Consider the following 13,091-nt stretch of genomic DNA (forward strand, 5'->3'; position numbering starts at 1 on the left):
GTTCCTTTTCCCCCACTATTTTACTTTTTACTATTTATTTTACTATTTCTTACTCTCCTACTCTATCATATGAACAAGAGGAGGGAAAGTGATCTTCATTTAAAAATGGGTTCTGTATCAGTAGAAGAGGGATTTTGTGTCAGTGGGATTATGAAGAATGGAAGTAGTTGAGTCATGTTCTGAATATGATGATAGCCAAAAATATTCTTTTTATCTAATACACATGGAGGAATAGATTTAGGTAGAGTTGTAATGTTTCTTACGTCTGTGTACTGTGAAAAAGGAGGTAGATGGTTTAAAAACTTATAATTTTTTTTTTTTTTCTGATCTGGGCAAGTTGCTAGGCAGCTAGGTGGCCCAATGCATAAAGTGCTGAGCCTGGAGTCAGGAAGACCAGAGAGCAAATCTGGCCTCAGACACTTACTAGCTATATGACCCTGGGCAAGTCATACAACCCTCTTTGACTCAGTTTACTTATCTGTAAAATGAGCTAGAGAAGGAAATGGCAAACCACTCCAGTATCTTTACCAAGAAAAAGCACCAAATGGGCCCATGAAGATTTGGCTACAAGTGTAATGACTGAACAACCGGGCAAGTTGCAAATGTCCCTCTTTTAATGTTTACAAAATCGAGGTGTTGTTTCTTAATGTCATGTTAACTCAATGGGCTATTAATTAGAAAGTAATAAATTATCTATAAAATAATTTTGGAATTCTTGGGTAGACAAGCATATTACTTTTTTTTTTTTAGTTTAGTTTATAATCTCAGGCAGCATGAAATCATCAGCCATTTAAAAAATCATTGCTGTTCATATCTATCCAATTTACTTTTTTCAAAGGGTCAGTTCATATCCTTCTTTTCTTTCTTCTCCTTCTCCTTCTCCTTCTCCTCCTCCTCCTCCTCCTCTTCCTCTTCCTCTTCCTCCTTTTTCGGGAGTGAGGGTTAAGTGACTTGCCCAGGGTTACACAGAATCAGGTACCTGAGGCACATTTGAACTCAGGTCCTCCTGACTCCAGGGCCAGTGCTTTATCCACTGTGCCACTTAGCTGCATCAAATTTACTTGTAAAAATAGAGAAGGAAACATTTGAAGGCCAGTCTATATCCATTCCCCCTATTCCTTTTAGATACTATTTTGAAATAAGTATTTTCCTTATTTTTCTTTTATCTATTCAGCAAACATTAAGCACTTAATATGTGCAAGGTACTACTAGGATGAGGAAATTTTAACTTAGTTCCTTCTCTCAAAGAAACCTAAGACATTACATAAATAACTTTGATATAAAATATAGTGATATAAGTACAGGAGATAAATAATTTTTAGCAGTAGCTTTGGGTGAAATTGAAAACTTTATGGAAGAAGTAGCCTTTGAACTGGAGAGGAAGAAATAAGATTTCATTAGGCAGAGTTGGAGAGGAAAGTAGAGACATGACCACAACCACCCTTTAGTATTGGTGTGGAGGAATAGTCTAGAACTTGTTCAAGGGCAACAGCAAGTAGTCCTAATTCTCTGAAGTTTAAAATACGTGAGAAAGGAGCATTGTGGTAAGGCTAGAAAAGTAGAACAAGCCAGTTTATAGAGGACCTTGAATGAATGCCAGACTAAAGACTCTTGACCTTATTTAGTTGGCATTAGGAACCAGTGAAGGGATGGTAATTTTATTAGGGCTATGCATTAGGAAAACAAACATGGCATTTGGGGTGATTGTTTTGGAGAGATCAGAAACTGGAAGTCAGGTGACCAGTTAAGAGACTATTGAAATATACAGGAAGCCATGAGAGCCAAAACTGTCATGGTGGCCATGGGAATGGGAAAAGGTGTGTCAAGAGGTAGTTTGACAAATTAGAAGCAACAGGATGTCGCATTTGTTGAGAGCATAGAAGGAAGGGTCAGTATGATTCCTTTCCTCTTTTAATTTAACCATTGACTACTTTTTATTTTAAATACCTGTTGACCTAAACTCCTGTAGCTTAAAACATTCACTGAGTCTGGCAAAGGTGGCTGGGGTAGAATTGGAGTAATTGGAGTGTTGATATAAACTCCTCTTTTTTTTTTCTTTTGTAAATTTTTATATTAGAGAGAAACTGAAAGAGGAACTAATTTAAAAAGAAAATGTTGGTTCCCAAGACTTATTCCTCTTATTGGTCTTTTTTTTTTTTTTTAACCAATTAGTGAAAAGTTAGGGACGTCTTCCATCAGAATTTAGGTAGCTAGGACTTTATTCCTAAGAATTGCCATTCTAAGCCCAAGGAGACACTTCTTTTCCTGAGTGAATTTCTCAGGGTACCTCTTTTCTGAAGTTCCTGTTGACTGTCCTGGGTCTTTGACAGGTTGTTCTTGAGCTAATAGGGTCATTTAAAAACTAAGTTTTCCTTTGGCTTGCTGAGGCCTGGTTCCAAGGCTTGGGCTTCATTTCCCTTGGAATGATAAAGGGCAACACTTTTATTCCATTCTGTGGGAGTAACTATTGTATAACTTGGTCAACCTTTTTTTTTTTTAAACTAAGGATGGACCAGAATACCAGATTGTATGAACCCTAACAAGAAGTTTTTGGGGAATGTCCTTTGGGTTAACATCTGCAGTGGTAAAAGAAAGCTTTATCTGGGGAAACATGAAATTGAGGGCCAGAGCCTCTCAGTGCCCTATGGACAGAAACTCAAATAATATTGAAGGAAGAGACCATCATTTTCTTTGACCTATGCCTCCAAGGTTGGTAGGCTTCTGTACACATGCTGCAAGATAGTCACTCTATGTTGAAATGTTTTCTTTGGAATTGGAAATAAAAATGGAGACAATTCTCAAACAGGAAGGTCCCAGTACATTGGGCCCTTGCTCTTAGTTCTCTCATCAAGGTTGTCCATTTGGGAAAGTCACTGGGCAACAAGATCTCATCATTGTCAATAAGCAACACAGACTTACTCCCTGGCGTGTTTTGGCAGAGGCAGTCATTGAGGGCTGTCAGCTGTCCATGGTAACCACTGTCATCCTTTTCTTTAGAGAAATGTGAGGTAGGTAAATCATTGAGGGTAGGGAATTGTTTGTACTGTCCCTTGATTAATGCAATATGCCAGGACTTTTTTCAGCAGTTTGCCATCGTTGGTTTTTTGGTCTGAACCCCACAAATTTTATACATCTCAATGCTTTGTATAAATTGTAAAATGTTACTGTGATTTCCAGAGATACAGGGAGATATAGTGAATTCAGAAGATGGTTTCCAGGTTTCTTTGTTTCTTATTTCAAACCATGGCATCTGGTTGGTGTTTCCTTGCTTGGCCCAGTGAATTGACACATACTGAACATTACAGTTCTGAGAATCCTCACAGAGCATATTAGCAACAGCATAAGGGAACCCAAACCTATCATCAAGAACATCTGTCTCTGCTCTGATTAAAGAAATGTTGCCAGAGGACTGGCAGCAGAACCAATAGTAAAACTCTTTTTACATATTTGTGGTGAACAATGCTGATTACTTGGCGGAAGTTTATAAGCCTTCTGTCACAATAAGGTGCAAGGATAAACGTTTTAGTATTTTCTAATGGGGTGGTTGTACCTCTGGCAATTTGCCCTCTGCACACAGTCAAGGATACCTTTTTTCTTCTTTGTTGATTCTCCATTGCCTTCAGCCAATAGAATGATACCAACCACAAGATCAGAGTGTAAACCGCAATCACAAACAAAGGCCATAGAAAATAAATGTTTGGCATTCTGACTTCTTAGAGTGCCATCCCTCACTGTATTTCATGCCTTTACATCACTGAGGGGTCAGAACTTCTCCAGGGTTAAGTTCTCACTGCTTACTTTTACATCCAAATATTATCTCTATTTATATGGTAGCTTTGGCATGCCACATTTCACACTTTCATTTTATAAATCTATAGATGAATGACATTTTTTTCTTTTGTTGACAGACAACAAGAATGGGTCAATCAGCAAAGGGAGGATATTGAAAGGCAGAGAAAACTCCTGGCAAAGAGAAAGCCACCGACTACTAATAATTCTCAGGCACCTTCTACCAATTCTGAACCAAAACAAAGGAAAAACAAAGCTGTCAATGGAGCAGAAAATGATCCTTTTGTTAGACCTAATTTACCACAACTGTAAGTTTATTTCATTTTCCTTTTCTGAACATTACCAGTGATTGCATGAGGGCAATGCATGTAATTAGCATAAAAAGTTTTACCTAGGAAGAGGAGAGTAGTTGACAATTAAGCTCTAAAATAATATGAGCCAAAACCAAACTATAATTCTAAATCTTTTAAATTTTTTTTTAAAAAGCATACCCTGCTAAGTAAGTAATTCTTTTAAAATGTAGACTTTAGCAGCCAGAGGAGTTGAATCTCTACTTTTAATATCTGAATGGCTTAGAATGGGGATTCATTTAAACCTTTGACCATTTACATTTAGGCTTTTCCTTATCATGTATTTTTTTCAACAAGAGTACAGTTGATTACCTTTAGAAGAATGCCACAAGATAGAAACTTGTGGACCAAGTATTCTAGTAGTAGTGGTTGGTAGTGGTAATAGACACTTTGTTAAATGCTGTACAAATATAGTAAGAATGAAGCACATTGAGATGTAATCTACTTGCTTTTATAATGTATTTTTAAAAATCCCTAAGCTCGGTTCCTACAGTTTTAGCAATAAGCCAACTAACTTATTTTTTTTTTTAAGTGTAAAAATTCTGCTTGATTTGGTGATGTATATTTTGAGCATTTATGCCAACTTGGCCATAACTATTGCTTTTTTATATAAGAAGATTTTGACAAAATCACAAAACTTTGGGAAGTTATCTAGTCTAGCCTCCTTGCAAGTCTGTTTCTAAAAAAAGTGGTTGAACGATTTACACATACCTTGTACTGAATTAATATTTGTTGATTAATCTGGGGCCCAACATTCTATTTTTTGCTTTTAAAATTATATTCCCCCCCCACACCAAACAAAACCTTTTTCAGTTCTACTTATCTATTTATCTTTTTTTTTTGTAAATATAATAATGATGATGGTGATAATACTAGCTAACAATTATATTGTGTTTACTGTACTAAGCATTTTACAAATTATTATGTCATTTGATCCTCACAGAAACTCTGGGAGGTTGGTGCTATTATTATCTTCATTTTGTAAATGAGGAAACTGAGGCAAACAGAAGTTGAGGTTAAATATATTTTTAGAATATTACCAGGTGTCCAACTGTGCACCTTTCAGCACTATATTCTTGGCGATTCTAAATTTTTTTGACTTCCATTCTTCTGAGACAAAATTAAATCCTTTTCTTCTACATCTTCCTATCCACATTTATCTTTGGCAAGGTTGGGGAAGAACTGTCCCTTTTAGACTTCATTTTTGGGATTTGCATATTCACACACACAACTCCCACATTGTTTATTAAACAATAATTGTACTTCATGTGACTACCTCATTTTGAGAAATAGAAACAGTTCAAAATCCAAACCTTTTGTGTGTCAAATTCATTATCATTTTTTTTCTATTTCATCTTGTAGACCTGGAGTCTGTGAAATTGATTAATTTTTTTTTTTTGAAATTATTTCGGTATAATTGGTTTACTTTATAATATTATTGTATTTTATGCATTGAAAAACATTATTTTGAAAAATTATCTGATATCATAGGCTTCAACCAGACTGCCCAAGAGTTGTGTGACACAAAAAGTTAAAAAACCTCTGTTGAAGACCCAGTTTCCCCCGTCTCTCTCTTCTCCCCTTCTTCTTCTACCCCATATGCCTTTCAGGTGACTTTTCTTTGGTCATCTGGGTAGATTCTATAACATTGCTAATTCATTGTTTCACTTCCTCTTCTATGGTGCCCTTTCTCTGCTTTGATGGTGTCCTTTCCCACAAAAGTTACAAGTTGTCCCGTTTTGTGAAACAGTGTTGCTGTGTTCTTATTTTCCATACTGGAAATGCTTCTTCTAAGTGAAAATTACAATTATTTGATTTCTTTTATCTTTTTGTTCCCCTCTCCCCCCATCCATTTAACAACCTCAACAAAAACAAATGAACAGTCCCTCCATCACTCTGTGACCATAAACTTAGAACTAGTTATAATAAAAATACATGTAAGCAACTAATGAGAACAGCCTATGTACTGCGTTCCCTTCTTCATTTTGTACTCTAATATTTTGTAAGTTTTAGAGAAGGTGCTAACCTGCATTGAGATCTCTGTACTAGGGAAGATTTAGTTCCTATCCCTGTGTTATAGATTAGGGAAATGAAGCTCGGGGGGGGGGGGGGGTAAATTACCTCTGGTTATAGAGGTGGGGTGTGTCTTGAGATTTGAATCCAGATCTTCTTGGCTGAGGACCAGCTAGGTGGCACAGTGGATAGAGTACCAGGCCTGGAGTTAGGAAGACTCCTCCTCTTCCTGAGTTCAAATCTGCCTCAGACATTTCCTAGCTGTATGACTCTGGACGAGTCACTTAACCCTATCTGCATCAGTTCCTTATCTGTAAAGTGAGTTGGAGGAGGAAATGGCAAACCACTCACGCCAATATCTTTGCCAAGAAAACCCTAAATGGGGTGGGTCACAGAGAGTCGGACACAACTGAAATTACTGAACAGTAATAATAAAAACTTCTTGGCTGAAAGTTCAGCATTACTACACCATACTACCTCTCTTCATACAAATAAAGAAGTTGTCATTCTCTGAGTGATAGGATCAGTGAGCTTTAAGTAATTTCTTGAAACAATTCTCTCTTCTGTAACCCTTGTCTATTGGTTCCTAAGCAAAACGTTCTTTTGTAAATAGAAATAGTTCTCTGTGGTCCCCTTGATAGAATTCCACTGCACATTCTCCATTCCATGCCATAAACCAAACTTTGGTTTGGAACATTAAAAGACTTTTTTATTTAAATTCTTATTAACGTCTGTTATTTTTTAAGAAACCATCTCTTACTTATCTTCCCCCTCTCCAACCCTCCAAAGAAAAACAGTCTAGCCAAACCTACCAATATAGCAACTAAATGCATGTCTGCCATTTTCAATATCCATATGCATCTGATTTCTGGCTTTTATGGGTTTTCATTGTGTTCATTGTGAGTTCATTTGTCACCTTGTGTTTTTTATTAAGTTGTTGTAATCATGTGTAATTTTTCTCCTGAAAATCAATTCATATAAATCTTCATATGTGTAGTAGGCCCTGCCTGAGTCAGGTCAGTCTAACAGCCCAGCTCAGACTGATATTAGAATGAATTGAGACACTTAAAAATTTGATAGTTTACAAAAAGCAGTTTATTTAGCTGTAGTATGGGAAAAGTACTTAGCAAGGTTAAAACATTGATTCAGTAAGGCATTGCTTTCCTGACTCTGTGTTTGTCCATGATGGTTCACCAGTTAAAAGTCTGAAGGACAGACTGCGGATTCCTCATGCCCCAGATTTTTTTGTGCCTAGACTACCAGGAAGCTAAGTCAAAACCTTTTAGTCTCTTAAGCCAACTAAACCTTGAGTGCTATTTCAATACTTTTAGAAAAAATTAGTCTTAGGGACTTAGAATATTGCCACTACCATACTATATTTCTCTGGATAACTCATATTTATCTTTTCTTATAATGCAATAATACTCAAATGCCACAATTTATTCAACCACTCTCCAATGTATGGGATTCACTTTGTTTATTTTTTTCCCCTGCAACAAAAACAGTTTGTGTGAATAATTTAGTATATGTTGGGCCTTTTCTTTGTCCTTCACTTGGCTACTATACATGCCCAATAGTGAAATTTTGTGTGACTTTGTGAGTGGCTTTGCTTGAAAAATTTGAAATTTTTTCCAAAATTGTTGGAGAAATTAAGAAATTCACCAATGCTTTATCAGTGCTGAAACTCAAAAGGATATATTCAATAATTTGTTTGAATTAGTAAATTGGAAATTAAGCTTTGGCTTATTCTAGAACATCTACGATTATAAATGAGTTATAAATCTGTAGCTCCTTTTTTTTTTTTTTCAAAACTAGGATATAATTTTTTTTTTCTTCTTTTTAAAAACATTTTATTTAAATTTTAATTTATGGAATAAAACAAGAATTTCTGTAATAGTATACTTTTTTTTTTTTTTACATTATGAGATATTTTATTTTTTCCGTTACATGTAAAGATAGTTCTCAACTTTTGTTTATACATGCTTTACAATTTCAGATTTTTCTCCCTCCCTCCCTCCCCTCCCACCCCCCTCCCCTAGACAGCAGGTAATAGGATATAATTTTTAAACAACTAGGCAAATTCTGATATTTTGCAAAATAATTTTAGATTGTTTCAGGTAGTAAGTAGTCTTTTATTTTAGAAAGACTTTTAAAAAATTAATCAACAGTCAGCTATTAAGTTCTTGTGATGTGCCAAGCACTGTGCTAGAAATATTTTTTTTTAAAAAGTAAATACATGAAAATAAGGGAGACAGCATTATATAGATATGACATGTAGAATAGCTGTAAGATAATCTTAGAGGTCATGACACTAGCATCTGGAGGGATCCTGAAAGGCCTCCTGGAGAAAACCTTGTTTGAACTGAGTTTTAAAGGAAGCCAAGGATTCTAAAGCTAAGAGGTTGGGAGGGAGATCATCCTAGGAATTCAGCATAGTCAGAGCAAAAGCACTCCTTAGGAGAGAGGGAATGCAGTCCATGCATGAAGAAGAGTAAAATATAAGAAAACCAGAAATGTAGGAAGGGACTGTGTAGTGAAGAGCTTTAATTGGTAAAGAAATTTATATTTGTTCCTGGAGGTAATAGGCACTGGAGTTTATTGAGTTAGAGGTGTGACATGGTGAGATCTATATTTCAGGGGAAATTATTTTGGTAGGTGTATGAACAGTTGATCTGCAGTGGGCAATTTGAAGGCTTCTACAGTAATCTAGGCAAGAGGTGTTGAGGCCCTGATCCCTCTTTTCTAGGGTGGTAGCTGTTTGAATGAAGAGAAGGGGACATAGTTTCAGTGAAATAAGATCAAAAGCCAAATTGCAGAAATTTAAGAGTGAGAGAGGCAGTACCACAAGCCCCAGTTACTAATTTTTTTTTTTTTAAGAATCAATCAGGTCTAGAGCTGGAATCATCTGAGTTCTCAAACCTTCCTCCTTTGTTCTCTATCACCAAGTACTATTACTCCCTTTCTTCAAAATGCCTCATATCTTCTTCTCTAGTCTCATGGCTAATATCTACTAACAGGCGTTTATCTAATATGGACTATTAGAATAACTTCTTATTTGGTCTCTTCCCTTTCCAATCAATCTTATATACTACTACCAAACTAATTCCTAAAATATCTCTTCCCCTCTTTCTTGAACTCCCAGAGCAATGCTATCTACAACTTTTGGGGATTTTTTCTTGATTATGATCAGTTTATGTTATGTACTCAGCTTTAGTTCTAGGACATTATTTAATACTAAAAATCTACATTTAATACTTATGACCTTCGCAGCTTCTCTGTGAAGAAGGCAGTCTTGAGCATCAGGACCCGAGGACTGAGCCAACTAGGTCATGAGGGGAGAGATGCAGAATTCATGCGGATTGCAGTATTTATTAATCTGCTGTGTGTTGTTCCACATTTTATTGGGGCAATTTGAATTTGAATTCATTTTAAAAGATCAGGTGTAATATTGGCAGTATTTATCCTTCACACAATCGCTACACGCCTTCAAAGCTGTCTATAATGAAAGTTCCTATCAATAAATCTTATTTTCTGCTTCCCATTTAAAAATCTGAGATATCTAAGGTGGGGGGCCGGGGTGAATGCCTCATATACGTTAATTCAACAAGAAAGGTGAGGAAAGAGTTTTGAGTTTTGGCACTTCTAGGGCACCTAATAATTTTAAGCATCATGGCTACAAGAAGTTAGAACATAATTAACATTTCAGTTTCACTTGTGTGATTTTTCAGGACTTTCTCATTGTTGATCTTCTTTTCTCTTCTACCGTTCTTCAAAAACTAAAAAGTTAGAACATCCAACACTCTTTTAAAGAACTTAGCACAATGCCTGGCACATAGTAAGTGTTATATAAATGTAGCTATTTTTTTCCATTTTTGCTTGAGTAATAGCTGTGAGCAATATCAGAATCTTCTCATAAATACTACTAAAGAACAGTGTGTGCTACATATTGAAATTCCTTAAATTTGAGGTTTCAGGTTTATCACTTCTATAAGTTCAAAATTCTCTTCTTCAAATTCACTTAGAATTGTGGTTTCCTATTTTATGTTTTATAAATAAATACATACATACATACATACATATCATCAGTCATGTCTAATATGTTATTCCACATTTGCACTACAATAAGAGTTTTTATTTAAGAACCAAAGCCTCATCATTTTATTCATTTAATAAAAAGAAGCCTGGTCGGATTGTTGTTTACAAAAATTTTATGCTACAGTATATAAGATACTAGATCTGGCTCTTATGAACATTTAAGCAAGTTTTTTGAATGGATTTATATAAATATGCTTAATTTTTCAGTCATTAAGGATCTTTTTTTTTTTTTTTAGTGAGGCAATTGGGGTTAAGTGACTTGCCCAGGGTTGCACAGCTAGTAAGTGTTAAGTGTCTGAGGCCAGATTTGAACTCAGGTACTCCTGACTTCAGGGCCGGTGCTCTATCTACTGCGCCACTTAGCTGCCCCAAGGATCTTATTTTAAAAGATGATTTGAAAAAGCCTGCCTATCTTTGATTTGTAGAATTTTCTAATATTTGCATTAATAAGATTTTAAAGATCCCATTTCTTCCTTATCTTTGATATAATATAACTTGTTTTCATCAGATTTGCCATAATTAATGGCTATATTTTTTTAAAAATTAGTCTGGCGTTATTAACTTAAGGAAACTACTTGTAAATATAAATGTACATACGTATGTTTATATAGTAAGACTTCATTAATTTATACCACAGAATTTGTGATAACCTAGAATCAGAAAACTTTGGCTGTACTTTTGCATTAAAATTAAAGGTGAAATGTAATTACATGGTTAAAAAGCCATGTAAGAGAGTGTCTTTGGGTACTTTAGAGACACTAAATACATAGTTTACTATTTCCTAATCATTTATAAAACTTTGGTTTTATTTTAATTATTGCACATATTAAAACAATTAAAAAATAATAAGTGTTCATTCAGATTGACTCTCACTCCCCCACTTACTTTGAATTAATAATTTAATTGTATACATATACATATTTGGGGATAAAAATATACTTAACAAAAATCTTTTTAATCCTTTGGAATAAAAATTTCCCTAATGGAAATAATAAATGTTCTAACATCATCAGGTTTCTTTTTATTAGTAGTAAGCAGCTAAGAGACCCTAACCATCATCATTACATTTTTACCCATGAATCCTTTAGAAAGGAAAATGTTCAAACCAAATAATTTAGCTTTAGACAGGTTTCTGTAAGGAAATAACAGTATTTAAAATATGATAAGCAACCATTTAAAAAAATTCACAATGATCTATTTACTCACTTTAAAAATCTCAGTAAAGAGTGCATTTGTACATCATAGATAATGGCTGGAAAAACACCTTTCTTGTGAATGGATTTAGGTATAAATATGTTTGGTTTTCAAACATTGCTCTCTCTTTATCTATTCCAGAGTTGTATATTTGCTCAGTACAGTATCTGCTTCTGAGTGATAAAAATCAATCATCCAAAGGGGTATGGGTGGGTGTGTGTGTGAGTGAGTGAGAGAGAGAGAGAGAGAGAGAGAGAGAGAGAGAGAGAGAGATGATAGATACAGATATTTGTTGCTCTTGTTTTTTGCTGCAGATTAATATAATGGATGGAGGGTAGACCTTTCTTTTTCTACACTTTGTCTAGAATTGACTTTTCTTGAAATACGACTGAAGAAAAAATAGTTGCAGCAAGTTTATGTTGTGGAGGTTTATGAACATGAGTAAATTAATGCAACATGTGTATGTGACAGCAGAATAACATTTTACCCAATTCCCTGGAAATCATGAGCAATTAAGAGCTTTGTTTTAGATATGATAAATAAATATGGAAGTTATTTAAGTGTAAAAGAATAGTCTTTCCCATGACCTCTTTTCTTAAAACTGTAGAATACACTTAATTAGCTAAAAAAGTTATTTGCTTAATAAGGTTTTCAGAATATTAGAATATTTAAATGAATTACACAGCTGATAAAATGTTGAAACTACTACATGAATACTTGAGGAAGCAGTTTAGGAGATAGAAAACCTGCTTCTGAGCCAGGAAGAATTCGTATTCCATCTCTAACACATACTAGCTTTGTCATTCTGGACAAGTCATATAACCTCACATTGCTCTAAGAAATAAGTCTATAAGTTGTAGAGAAGGTACCATCTATATTGGTAGAGGGAGTTTGCTAATTTTGGAGATTTTTAAACTAATGAAATCACAGGCCTACTCTTTCCATAAACAAATAATTAAAATATGTGTGCATGATTTAACATTATTTAAGTCATTAAGTATTTTTACATATGTTCATTGTATTGTATTTGAAATTTTATTATCACCAAATTTTCATAATTAAAAAAATAAGTAATTAAATTTTATCACAATTTTATTATCCTTTAATAGCCGTTAAAACATTTTTTTTTGAGTTGAGGATTTTTTAAAATAATTTTTTCCCAGTTGAAAACTACTGTCCAAAATAAGAGTGGTGTAGAAGTTTCTTAAAATTTCCAAGTTTACATATACACATACGTATGCATACATACATACATACACATATATATTTTTTTAAATGATTTAATAATTTATTTAATGTGTTAGACTTTAATGCAATTCTAATGTATCTATTTAGAATCTTGTTTTGATAAGTTGTTAATCATAAATGTTATTGTGCTGATTGTTATTTAATGGCCTACCTTTTAAAATAAATAATAATCTTAATTTGTAGGATTACTATTTTATTGTTTTGGCAGGCTGACTTTAGCAGAATACCATGAACAAGAAGAAATTTTCAAACTTAGACTAGGACATCTCAAAAAGGTATGTGGAGTTGGTGAACTGGGGTTTTAAGTTTAATTGTGGGAGTTGTAGGGGTTGGAACTGAGGAGTCTCATTCAAGAAACTGAAAGTGGGAGAAGCAGTGAACATCTGAAGAAAATGGCTACTG

At 34.4% G+C, this 13,091-nt stretch overlaps 1 protein-coding gene across 3 annotated transcripts in view; it reads left to right on the top strand.

The window, feature by feature from the left end:
* The window catches only part of TLK1 (tousled like kinase 1), a 168,694-nt gene that overhangs the window by 121,750 nt on the left and 33,853 nt on the right, over positions 1-13,091 (top strand). For all 3 annotated transcript variants that reach the window (XM_043997124.1, XM_043997126.1, XM_043997125.1), the window contains exons 11-12: positions 3,909-4,097; positions 12,898-12,964. In XM_043997124.1, coding sequence (XP_043853059.1) covers positions 3,909-4,097; positions 12,898-12,964 — 256 coding nt within the window. The remainder of the gene's footprint in view (positions 1-3,908; positions 4,098-12,897; positions 12,965-13,091) is intronic.

The sequence above is a fragment of the Dromiciops gliroides genome, chromosome 3 (genome assembly GCF_019393635.1).
Source record: "Dromiciops gliroides isolate mDroGli1 chromosome 3, mDroGli1.pri, whole genome shotgun sequence".
Taxonomy (NCBI): Eukaryota; Metazoa; Chordata; class Mammalia; order Microbiotheria; family Microbiotheriidae; genus Dromiciops; species Dromiciops gliroides.